The sequence below is a fragment of the Solanum pennellii genome, chromosome 1 (assembly GCF_001406875.1).
Source record: "Solanum pennellii chromosome 1, SPENNV200".
NCBI lineage: Eukaryota > Viridiplantae > Streptophyta > Magnoliopsida > Solanales > Solanaceae > Solanum > Solanum pennellii.
The window spans coordinates 80,413,274-80,426,009 of NC_028637.1; the positions used below are offsets into that span (position 1 = coordinate 80,413,274).

A 12,736-nucleotide genomic window follows, 5' to 3' on the forward strand; every position below is an offset into this window, starting at 1 on the left:
AGAATGAAGCATGTTGATACCGATTGTCTCTTTGTTCGCGATGAAGTTCAGGCCGGCACCATGACTGTGCAGTATGTACCCACTGAAGAACAACCGGCTGATATTCTCACCAAGCCTCTCCCGAGCCGACAGCACGATTACCTCAGTTCCAAGCTTCCGTTCGCTTCCGCTCATCTCAGCTTGAGGGGGGATAATAACAGATAGTATTAAATAATAGTATTAAATAATATTAGTATTTACTGTGTACTAATCCTAGTCCTATTAGGATTATTACTCCTTAATCCTAGTCCTATTAGGATTAGTACTCCTTCCTATATCTCCTATATATATCTCCCATGTATTCCCTTATTAGGTTAACACTTTGATACAATCAATATTCCTTCAGTATGTTTAACAAGTTGGGTATTGTAGATGTCAACACCAATTTGTGGGGCCGTGAAAGAGATATACGTGAATAATTTTTAATTATGCCATAGTTATCTACTTGTACAACTGGGTCTAGTTGTTGTATGGCTTTAGGTCTCATTGTAGTATCAACTCCTATATAATCTTCTTGGTGTATGACCAAAATATAATTCTTCTCTTTCTCTATCTAGTCTTATTAAGTACGTTTATTTCAAGTCGTAAAGGTATATAGATTATGTTGCTAGAATGGGGTGATACAATATTCACAATTTACACGTTTTTATTGTTATTACATTGTTTCATTATGCATCATATCATATTCAAATATTAATTAGTTTGTTGGGTAAAAAAAGAGAAACAAATTCGTTGTATTGTTTTAAAATTTTATAATAAACTATAAAGTGTATGAGAATACTCTAACGTGGTTTATACATGTTAAATTGTGTTGGGATTTGGATTTTCTTATTACAGTTTTCTTCAACTTGTCATAAGTTACAGTATTTTTACGAGTTGCAAAGCTCTCGAACACACAAAAAAAAACTTAAAATTTTAAACTGAAGTTCTTAAACATAATTGTACGTCAATATAAGTTAGAAATTCAATATTTTTATATTATGAAGTTAATATTGGAAGGTATTTATTAAGCATGTCTACATTAGGAAATAGAGAAAAGACATAAAGTGACACCTGAAGTTGTCCTGAATTTTCAAAAAGACACTTAAACTATGCAAGCGTCCTATTACCCCCATAAACTACTCTGAATTGATATTATTACATTATTTTTTGTCCACCTGGCAAGAGAGTGTATGCACTCTCTTCAAGAGCATGGACAAACTAAAAAACGAATATAATTTTATTTTTGCAAGTGTTTTGCTATTTAAATACATTTTCTTGTTTTTCTTATTATTTAAACTTTTTCTCCTTATTAACTTTTTCTTTCTCTTTCTTCCTTCTTCTTCAAAAATTCATTTTCATCTTCATTGAAGCTTCTCAATTTAAATGTCTCTTGTTACCACAACTCTGTTTCCCTTTATACTACTATTAATTTAACTCTCTTCAATTTTAAAACTAGATCTAAATAGTTTATTACATTTTAACAATTTGATAAACCCATTAGATTTTAAGATGATTAGTAGGTATAATTTAATTTATTTTTTATCCAAATTTCAATTAAAACTTTTCAATTTTCGGAGAATTATGATTCTTCAACATTATTATTTCTAGTTTTGAAGTTATATAAAAATGAGATAAATTAATGAGATGATTAGGAAATATCATATAGTTTTTTCTTATCCAATTTCAATTAAGTTCTTTCAATTTTTGGGAAATTAATTGATTCTGTTAAAATTATGATTTCTAATTTTGAATTTATAAGAAAATGAGTAGTTTATGATTCTTCAAAATTATAAAATTGTTAGAATGATAATTAATTTTGTTATCAATATTTAATTAAAATTCTAAATAATATAATGAATTCTATAAAGAATTTGACCGGAGAAGAAGAAGAAAAAGAAAATAAAAAATGGGAGTGAGATTTTATTTAACATGGGGGATGTGAGGTGAAGAAAAAAAAAGAAAATGGAGGGATGAATTACTTAAAGGTGAAAGGTGGAAGATGAAATGAAATTTAAGATAAATCAAAATTAAAATTAAAATTAAAGAGAGAGAGAGAGAGAGAGAGAGAGAGAGAGAGAGAGAAATAAAGAAAAATAAAAGAAAAACTTACAAAATTACATTAACACGTGTCATGTTATGATTGATGTGTGAACACACCTGCTTCTTAAAATTTGGGGCTAATCGAAAAATGATGTAATAACATATGTTCAAAATTGTTTAGTAGGGTAATAGGACAGTTATAAAGTTAAGATGTCTTTTTAAAAATCCGGGACAACTTCAATGGTGACTTTATGTTCTCTTAGGTAATATACATAGTTGAACAAGAGAAAAGTATACAACTACAATTTTAAAAGACCTCAGTAACTATCATCAATTTACATATTAACTAACAAAAGAATGACACAACAAAAACTTTTCCAATAATTCAATAAAATAAATTAATCTAAAAAGAATTATGTTATTTGTAATTACTATAGTTCGGAGTGACAAAGATAGAATGAAACAAAAAAGGTTCATAATATTATGATTTGGGTCAAATCTTACCGAATAAGGAATCATCATAAATATTTTTACTTTTTTGTTATTTGAGTTCATTTTCATCAAATAATATGATGATTCTATCGCCATAAGTATATCATCCAAACAAACACTCAACATCACAGTTTCTTATAATCCATCAGCTTAGTCATGAGAAGACCTAATGGCCACAGAAGAATTGAAATTGCATGGAATCAAAATCAAACCAACTTACAAGTAACATTCTAAATTAATTGTGGTTAGATTTCTCGGAGAAAATCCTACACCCAACAGTAATGATCCTAACCCATCCTTGTAGCTCATCAAAATGTCAATGTTAATGAGATCAATAGAAAGCTGAAAAAGTTGGAGAGACAACTCGAAATAAAAAGAAAACATGGACAAACACTTCAAGCATTAGGGACAAAACCTTCACATAGAAAACTTAGTATCTTTCACTTTAAAATCCTGTGCAAGTCCTTGGAAGATGTGGATAAAGAAGTTGAAATATTAGCAAGACAACTCACGGAATGTGGTATTGAATTTCCATGTCAAACCATTGGAAGTGAGCTTGCTCCTTTTAGAGTTAGGGAAAACACTTCGTCCTAGATCCAGTAAATAGTGTTTTTCTTGCTTATTTTGAGTTCAACGACTTAGTTTGATATTTATATTATTAAGATGTCATATCAATAAAGTATCATTAAAATCATATTTTATCTGAAAGCATCCTTAATTCATGAAAATCTGAGTCCAAAAGGCGTGTATGTGAAAATAGCATAGTTGTGATCATCAAAATACTTGCATGTCATGGGTTTATAATAATACCATTGAGATAATTAACTTATAACAAATTCATGCATTATAAGATCAATCCTGAAGAAGAATCTGAAATTCAATAAAAATGAATAAGAAATCATGAAACCCTAAAATTTGATAGGATAATAAATTAAGAAACTAAGGTTTTTTTGGGACTCAATGGGTGAAAAAGGACCCAGTGATAAAGTTCCCACATAGAAATCTTAGGTAAAATCCTTTAATGAAGACTTGAGATCATGAAGCCCTGGATTGCTCGAGGGAGAAGACTTGAGGAAGAGGGAATTGGAATTTGGGAGAATATATGAGAGTAAATGGGATAGTTAGGGGTTTTATGAATTAGTTATAGTCTTCAAAATAATCATGAATGGCGTAGTATAAGTATTGAAAGAGTGAGAAAATACTCAATTAATCCTGAAATACAAACTGTTGAATAGGCTTAACAAGACAATCTACGGACCATAGAATCCGTCTATAGTAATTAACTTAAAATCCTAAGTTTCAGAACTCTAAACCACAAACCCCTTTTACGACCATAATGTCCACTCGTTGAATCAAGTTGCAAAAAAATCACCAAGTCTCTAAAGATGAACTAAGAAAGCATTTTACGACATGTAGTCCTTTGTATACTACATTCTCGTAGAAGCTAATGTACTAAATTTCCCAATTCTGAAGTCTGACTCTATAAGACCCAACTACGACTCGTGGTTCCTTTAGCGAACCATACTATTGGCTGGTACATGACATCCTGATGTTCTGAAATCTCAGGGATTGTTTCCATGAGCCTATTCACGACCCATATAAACATCTACAATCTGTAATTCCTTCCCAACTGATTAAGACACATCTACAACATGTAAACCAATGTATTACCCGTAAACTTGCTTGTATTCCCTGTGATACTTAGCCTGATTTCTAAAGCATCAGCCATGGATGGTTTCCTCGAGCTGTAATACATTCTATGATCCGTAACATGATTTCGTAAGTACCACAAAGCTATAAACTTCAATTATTTTTCTGCACTTTCTAAATTTTTTGCGTTATGCACATCCAAGGTATTACACTTGGGGTGATCGAAGTTGTTTTAATCGTGGCGAGGTTGGCCACTACGTCAGAGATTGCCCCAAGTGTAGGGTTGTAGCACCTACGAGTAGAGGCGATGCTTAGGGACAAGGGTGGTCCCCCAAGTGCTTGAGGAAGTACTCAGGTAGGTAGAGCAGGAGAAAGAGTTGGACTCCATTTTTTTGGAGGATGTGGGAATTTTTAAGTGGTTCCTGCAAGGTCGGGCTGTGAGGCTTTAGATTAAGTGATTTCAAGTACGATCTCAATTTTTTATTGATCGACCTTTGCTTTATTTGATCAAGATCTACTTATTCGTACGTATATGTTTATTTCTCTCCTCGATTAGAGTTGCATGCTTGTATCGACTCTCATGTTGATTCTTTAGGAGTGGATCAGGTTTGTGACAATTCAGAAGTGCAACACGCAAGCTGACCTTCTTTTTTCCTTATATGCTTAATTTTGATGTTATTTTGGGCATAAACCGGTTATCCTCCTTATGTGCGGTCCTAGAGTGCTTTGCCAAGACTGTTATCTTAGTCATGCCTAGTATTCCCCCGTTTGTGTGGTAAGGTCCTCGTAGCCGCCCATCAACAGAGATTACTTTATATGTTCGGGCTTAGAGCTTAGTATCTAGCGGGTTTTCGGCTTATTTGGCTTTTATTGGTGATTTTAGCAGGGAGGGACCTATAACCGATTTTGTTCCTGTTGTGCGAGAGTTTGTCGATGTATTTCCTACTGACCTACTTGGCCTTCACCCTGAACGTGATATTGATTTATCTATTAACCTTGACTCAAGCACTCATTCTATTTCTATTCCACCGTCTTGTATAGAACCTCGTAGCTTAAAGAGCTCAATATTCAGCTTCAAGAACTTTTGAGTAAGGGCTTTATTAGAACGATTGTGTCACCTTAGGGTGATCACATACTGTTTATGAAGAAAAAGGATGGGTCTATGCGTATGTGAATCAATTACAGTCAGCAAGAATAAGTACCATATGCCTCGTATCAATGACTTGTTTGATCAGCTTCAGGGTGTCATGGTGTTTTCAAAGATTGAGTTGATGACTGGTTATCATCAACTAAGAATTAGGGTGAAGGACATCCACCTTTAGGTGTTTTGTTTACTGTGAAAAAAAGTACTCTCTGGATTACTAAATCACCACATAAGTGATGATAACTCATAAGACTACATTCAAATACAACTTGACACTAATACTTCATCAAAAAATTGGGCCAGTGCGTGCACGATTAACATCATCTAGTAAATGAAACAAAGATCAAACGGAAGTGCTGTCAAGGACGTCGGAGTGAAGATAGAATCAGTTACCTATCATGCACATCAATGACTCTTTATTTTCCTGTAGCAAGATATTATATATTATTCGGAGTTATCATTCCATCATTTATTGCAACTAAAATGCTAGCCCTCGGCATATAGTACTATACATGATTCAAGGTAGCCAATTGTAGGGTAATTTTTAACTCGTACAGTGTTTACCACCTTTAGTTGATCAGCCCTGTTCTGTAGCAGCAGCGGTCTGTAACATTTCCAGTTGCTCATCTCAGATCATCTACTCATTTAATGTTAAGAAACTCAACTGATATATACAGAGTCACAAATGCAAGTCTTCTTGCTCGAAAACTCTCCTATCATGATGATCTTTCTTCAGATTTGAAATCGTAACAAATTTATAACATCATAATGAAGGAGTAACACCCTTGGGATTAAAATACACAGAGATTCAGGCCTCTGCATAAGCACAACATTACGTTCAATAGAAGCACTAGAACATATCCACGAAAGTAGATTTATTCTTGTGCAAACATCTAATAGTACAATATCAATTTGGCTTTATTGGCATTTGAGTATTTATTTACTTTTACGAAAAGCATCCTGATGATTTCACTTCAACTCTAGTTACATTCTTATAATATTTCACTTAACATGAAATATGTTTGAAATTTTCATAAAGTAAGCAGAAAGATTCTCCTTTATATTTTCCATCCATTTTTACGGGAGCTCATAACACTCCTTTTGCTTTCATCCCTTTTTAGTGGCAAAATTCTATTGTAGGTTCCTCTTTCTCTAGTGTTCTTCTCTCACCTCTCATTTTCCTCCTTCATATATCACATCACTAATCAGTCAAACCCCTAATGTCTTTTACTTGTGATTTCTGTAGGACGTAAATTTTCAAATTGAGTTTCAACACCTTTTAATTTTTTATTTATGTCTTGTGTTTTTTTATTTAGTTGAATGTTATCTAATTATGAATTGAGTACTTGATTATACATTCCTTAATTGATTTCTTGTTCTCATAAAAGGCTGGGGTAATTAATCTTGAAACATAATCTTCCCTAAACAGTGATTACTCAAGGAAAATCAAACATGGATGGCCTACGGATATGGGTGTCCAGATCAATCTTGTTCATGTTTTGATTCTTTCTGAGAATATTCTAAAGTGGTTTATACATGTTTAAATTGTGTTAGGATTTAGATTTTCTATTACGATATTCTTTAACTTGTCATAAGTTACAAGTATATTTTATGAGTTAGCAAATGTGAGTCGTTTGTATAACAGTAAAGGTATAAAATGGACCACTTTCATAACAAGGAGCATATCAGCTCCAAATGATAGTTACGGGGTATATCAAACCCTTTTACCCTTTTTTAATAACCGAGAAATACACATGTGACCCGGCGCGCTTTGGACCAATCACATTCTTCTAAGCTCGATGGATAATGGACCCGCCCCTCTACTCTTCTCTATGTAAAAATCTGGCTTCGCTTTGCATGGTGTGGGGCTCGAACTTGCGACCTAAGCCACAAATCCTCCACCTTTTGCCACTCGAGCTAGGCCTTAGGGGCATGTTTAAACTTTTTTATACATTATTATTATTAAGAAGATAAATACTTTCGTATTGTTAAAGCTAATAGTGGAAAGTTATTAATTAAGCATGTCTACATTAGGAAATATACATATTTCAATAAGAGCAAATTTAGAAAATATACAAATACAATAAAAAAAATTATCCCAGAAACTATCATCCATTTACATATTAACTTTGCTAAAACATATACTTTAGTTCTGGATTTTGACAAAGATACAATGAACAAATATTTTTTAATTAATATTATGATTTGGGTCAAATCCTACCAAATAAAGAATATCATCATAAATATTTTTACTTTTTTGTTATGGAATTCATTTTTCATCAAATAATATAGTGGTTCTATCTTTATAAATACATCTTTAAAACAAAGACTCAACATCACATTTTTTTACATTCTCAAATAAAAGCTTAGCCATGAGAAAACCTAATGGCCGCAAAAAAATTGAAATTGCGAAGATTCAAAATCAAACCAACTTACAAGTAACATTCTCAAAAAGACGTGCTGGCCTATTTAAAAAGGCAAGCGAGCTCTCGACTTTGTGTGGTGTTAATGTTGCTATTGTAGCATTTTCTCCTAGCAAAAAAGTATACGCATGTGGACACCCTTCCGTCGAGTCAATTGTGGATAAATTTGTCGGAGAGAATCCTCCACCTGAAACTGATGATCCTAACCCCATCATTGTAGCTCATCAAAATGCCAATATTGATGAGATCAATAAAAAGCTGAACAAGTTGGAGAGATCACTCGAAAGAGAAAGAAAACACGGGCAAGCACTTCAAGCATTGAGGACAGAACCTTCAAATGAAAAACTTAGTTTTTTTGACCTTAAGATCTTGTGCGAGTCCTTGGAGGCTACGGATAAAGAAGTTGAAAAACTAGCAAGCCAACTTATGGAGTGTGGTATTGAATTCCCATATCAAACCATTGGAAGTGCTCTCGCTCCTTTAAGAGCTAGGGACAGCACTTTGTCCGTTTCCGGCGAAGGGTCATCTGGATCCGGTGAATAGGTTTTTCTTGCTTTATTTAAAGTTCAATAACTTAATTTGGTATTTATAGAGTTAAGTATTCCATATTGATGATTAAGTTTTGATCTTAATTTTATCTTTTAGTATGTTCATCATGGAATGGAATAAGCTTTTATTTTGGTACTTCATTCGTTTGAATTACTTTGTCTTGCTTTTTTGTGGTCCATTTAAAAAAGAATGTCTTTTTACAATACTTAGTTTATAATTTTCACATAATTTGTCCCCTCTGTTTTAGAGAATCTACCCAGCAGTTTTACCTTCAGATTGCTTCAAGACAAGCACCACAGATCAACTACAGAGTGCTATTATAAGTCTAATGCCAGTTGCTAGGGTGACAATGAGGGGCCTTCCTTCCCATGACAAGCACTATTATATATATATATTTATAAGTGCATACAAGTTACACTATAGAATACGCACAAATAAATTATAACAGACTAACTAGGGAGAGATTCACATAGAAGAAGGTAACTAGAAGGGGATGAAATAATAGAACAACAAAAAGAGATGAGAGATAACTCACCGTGATAGTTTCAACATAACTAACAAATGGTTATTGGGCCTTGATCCGAAATAAAATTTTCTAATAGCCCATAGACCCTTACAAAGTTATCTTGGTTCATAACATAGTCCCTAAGGTTTTCAAGCTAGGTACTTCCTTTCAGCTCATGAGTTGTTATATATATTGTGGGGTATTTTCTTTTTCTTTTAAATCTTTTTGCAACGTCTCTGTGAATTCAGCATTTGTCTCAACATGACTAGTTTGCCAAACTGTGCAAGCACGAAGCTAGTAGTATGTGGCTTCTACTAGATTGTTTATACTTTAAATCTAAAGGAGATAGACGATAAAGGTGGATAATACAGAGGAACATGTACCTGTAATACCTGTATACAACATCATCTTGTGCATCACAAAATACATGAACCCTGATCAGTTTCGTTGCCAAAGTAAGAAGAGACAAGGCTGTCCACAAAAAGTTCGAGCTTCATACGTAACATGATTTACATCAATCAACAGATCCTTATGCCAATTCTCTTTCAGATTGAAGACAAACCATTCTTCGTCGACTTCCAATAAAACATCATCATCATCATCATTAATGGAAATCAAAAGCAGCAATTGCAGTTGAATATTCAAAAAGGCAATCAATGCAAAACGTCATTAACCAAAAACCTCAGAAGCACGGTCTCATAAAGAGAAACCCCAATCATCCTTTCTCACAGAGTACAAATCCACATAAGTATTAGACATAAATTCATCACGATAAGAAAGAGAAACCACCTTATAATCATCACTAACAATATCATACCCTAAACCATACGCTAGTTTTAGGAGGAAGAACCCAAGCAAAAACAAGAAATTTAGGAAATTGAACATATTCCCTGTCGACCCAGCTACAGAAATGTATGAGCAGCTGAAAATTAACCTTTATTGAAATGCTATCGATGAATTCATCTTCGAGGATAAGTATGAAGTTGGCCACGCTAACTGAGTTTCTCTTCTTGTCTATGGGCGTGGAGGTCTGAGAGAAAATTGCACCAGTACTTTGATAGGCATTATATTTAGCTTTACAGGGAGGCGGTAGAGTATTTCAATTATGAGTTCTTCGGGTAGCTATTTAGATTTGCCTCATTGCCATTGTTGGATTTTTGAGTGTATTTCAAAGCGTCAATCTAGTGAAATTACGTGCACTGCAACATTTTTTCACTTTTTTGACCCGAAACAAAATTTTAAAAAATAATTTTTATTTGTAATTCATGGCCAAACACAATTAAATATTATAATATTATTTTTCATTTTAAAAATAAAATTGTTATTTGAAGAATAGGGGAATCGGTGAAAGAGGAAAAGTTGAATAAATTTGTTATCATTAAAAAGAGGGAAAATGTTACTTTTGAGTTGATATGAAATTTTGATAATTTAACAAACTTCGAGTTCTAGCAAGGATTTTGTAAAAGGCCTTGATCAATCAGTTTGCTATAAATTGCAAAGGATTGAGAAAGTTACAACTTGAAATAAACAAAGTATTGGATTATAATCCAAATCCAAAACATGATGAAAGGTAAACTTAAAAAATATTCTTTTAAGCACTGCAGCTACACTTGAGTTTCTCCAAATGGGCTTAAGTTGCCCTGAGGTAAGCATTTGACATGTCGTTATACTTATATATCTTAAAGGAATTGTATTCATGCAATTCTAATTTTTGTTGCTCCTAAGCGTTTTGACTGCTGACGTAATTCCTAAGGGAGCTTCATTTACGAGCATGCAAGAGTTTTCATTAGGAATAGACTTTGGAAAACTGTGTCAGATTACTTGTGTTCCACAGTTGATTGAGAGTTGCCCCAATTCCAGTATACTTCAGATTTGGGTAAGTAGCGGTAAATTATGTGGCCATGATATGAGTATGATCTCATTGATTTTTTCACTCCCTATATATACTGTGCATAGCATAGTACCGCATTGGATGTTGGTTACAACTGCAGCAACGTAAAACACTATATATAATGCTCCTGAATTTCTTAATGTAAACATGTCATTTTGAATACTGGTTTCAGTACTCTCTAAATTTCTTCTCCCGTTATCTTATGTATTCCGTCAAACCTTTAACATGATATGGAATGAATTCACTTAGTAAGGCAGGTATATGTGGTATATATACATATACGTAAGCACGAGAAGTTTTACCTTATTCAGTATTTGTTTATAGGTATGTGGTTTCAGCGACAATGCTGATGACACTGTTTTGAAACACCTGGACAGACCGATTACCATCTTGGACCTACAACTGAACTAGCTCAAGTATGTGTGCCCGCAGCACGACAGATGTCTCGTGCCCGCAGCATAATAGTCGTCTCACAATGTGTGCTTGAGAGGCTCATTGTAACGCGATCAAATATCTTACTACTTGTATGAGCTGGAATCATAATTAGAAGAGTATTAATTTAAAAGTGGATTTTATGGGGCACACCTTGTTTTTTGTGCTGCAAACTGAAATCTGCAGTACAATTGGAACTTAGAAACACAGATGTCCTATGTCTTAAATGTCAATAGTGTCCACCAACAAGGCAATAATGTCAGGATTCAATACTTTTTCAGTATGAGCGTATCCATCTGGTTGTGTTTGTAAAAATGCGATTAAGATGAAGAATACAAGTGAGAATATCTATAGACACGGGAGTTGGGCATAAAATTCCTTCATTTCATTTGCACCAGCAGTTCAAAGCAACCTTTTCTACTTTTCTCATGATTGTGTATTTTAGGTGGAAAGCTGCAAAATATGTTGGGCAAGGAAAGCAGTTCCTCTGTTTGGTTTGTGCATGGCTTTTAAAAGCTATTTAACTCCATTGGAAGTCGCTCTTCAAATGTTGTATCTTTGCTAAAACACTGGAATCTAATATATTGATCCTTGCTTCCTGAATGCAGATTCTTGATGCGCCTCTTAGAAACTCTATATTGAAGTGCCTCATTTGTTTGCATTGCCTAGCCTACAGGCAGACTAAGTTTATTTAACACTCCTTCCGCCTTTATGATTTTATATTTTTATTAGATCATATCATTAAGGGAAAAAAAGGCCATATCACACAAGTATGAATCGTGACTTCTAACAACACATTCTCATTTCCAATCAATAAAAGAAAAATACAGAATTTGAACAAAAACCAAAAGTGGTGGTTTAATTGGAGCAGCCCATCAGGCGTTATTGGACTTAGGAGGGCACCGACTCGTTATCCTTCCACTGCATAGAGCGGGAACTGTTCGTTGCTCTGTGAAACCAGCCTCACGCAATCCGCTCCACTTTAGGAACCCAGCAGCCCATTCCTTCGATTGGATAGCAAGGCCCAGCTCTATGCTTGGACAGGGCAGGCCAGAAATTAGCCCACCAGGCCCAACCATCTGGAACAGCCCAACATTCCACCACACTAATGCCCCCACTTGGGTTACAAGCCCATGTTACTAAGCTCGGCAAGCAGTATTGCTTCATAAATTCATATAAACAAAGAAAGATTACTATTCAATAACGATGTGGGACACATTTTGTCAAAGCATAAAATCTAATTAGTGAAATACTTACTATCTTAAGAAAGTCAAAACATGCAATTAATTCTTAATAAAAAAGGAAAGTAACGGAAAATTAATTAATCCTCTCATAATTCATCCAATCACATGTAAATCACAACTAATGAATTCCTCATAACTCGTAACAAATTCAAAATTTTAAAATAGTTCAAGCAAATCATTCAATAGTGATGAAATCGCTGTTGGAGATAACATTTCCTTTTCAGATACAGAACCCGATACATAACCCTTTTAGATAAATAACAGTAGTGGGTATATGTATCGGTTCCTAAAATATAATAAATTTTTCATATTTATGTATTAGATACATAATCATGAACATGATTA

The 12,736-nt window shown here is 33.8% G+C and overlaps 1 protein-coding gene across 1 annotated transcript; it reads left to right on the plus strand.

Annotated features, from left to right (window-relative positions):
• The first annotated feature begins 7,719 nt into the window (after window positions 1–7,719).
• Window positions 7,720–8,313, plus strand: LOC107023756 (agamous-like MADS-box protein AGL62). The gene has a single exon (XM_015224553.1). It carries the CDS (start codon window positions 7,720–7,722, stop codon window positions 8,311–8,313), a length of 594 nt encoding a protein of 197 aa, XP_015080039.1.
• Window positions 8,314–12,736: the final 4,423 nt, after the last annotated feature.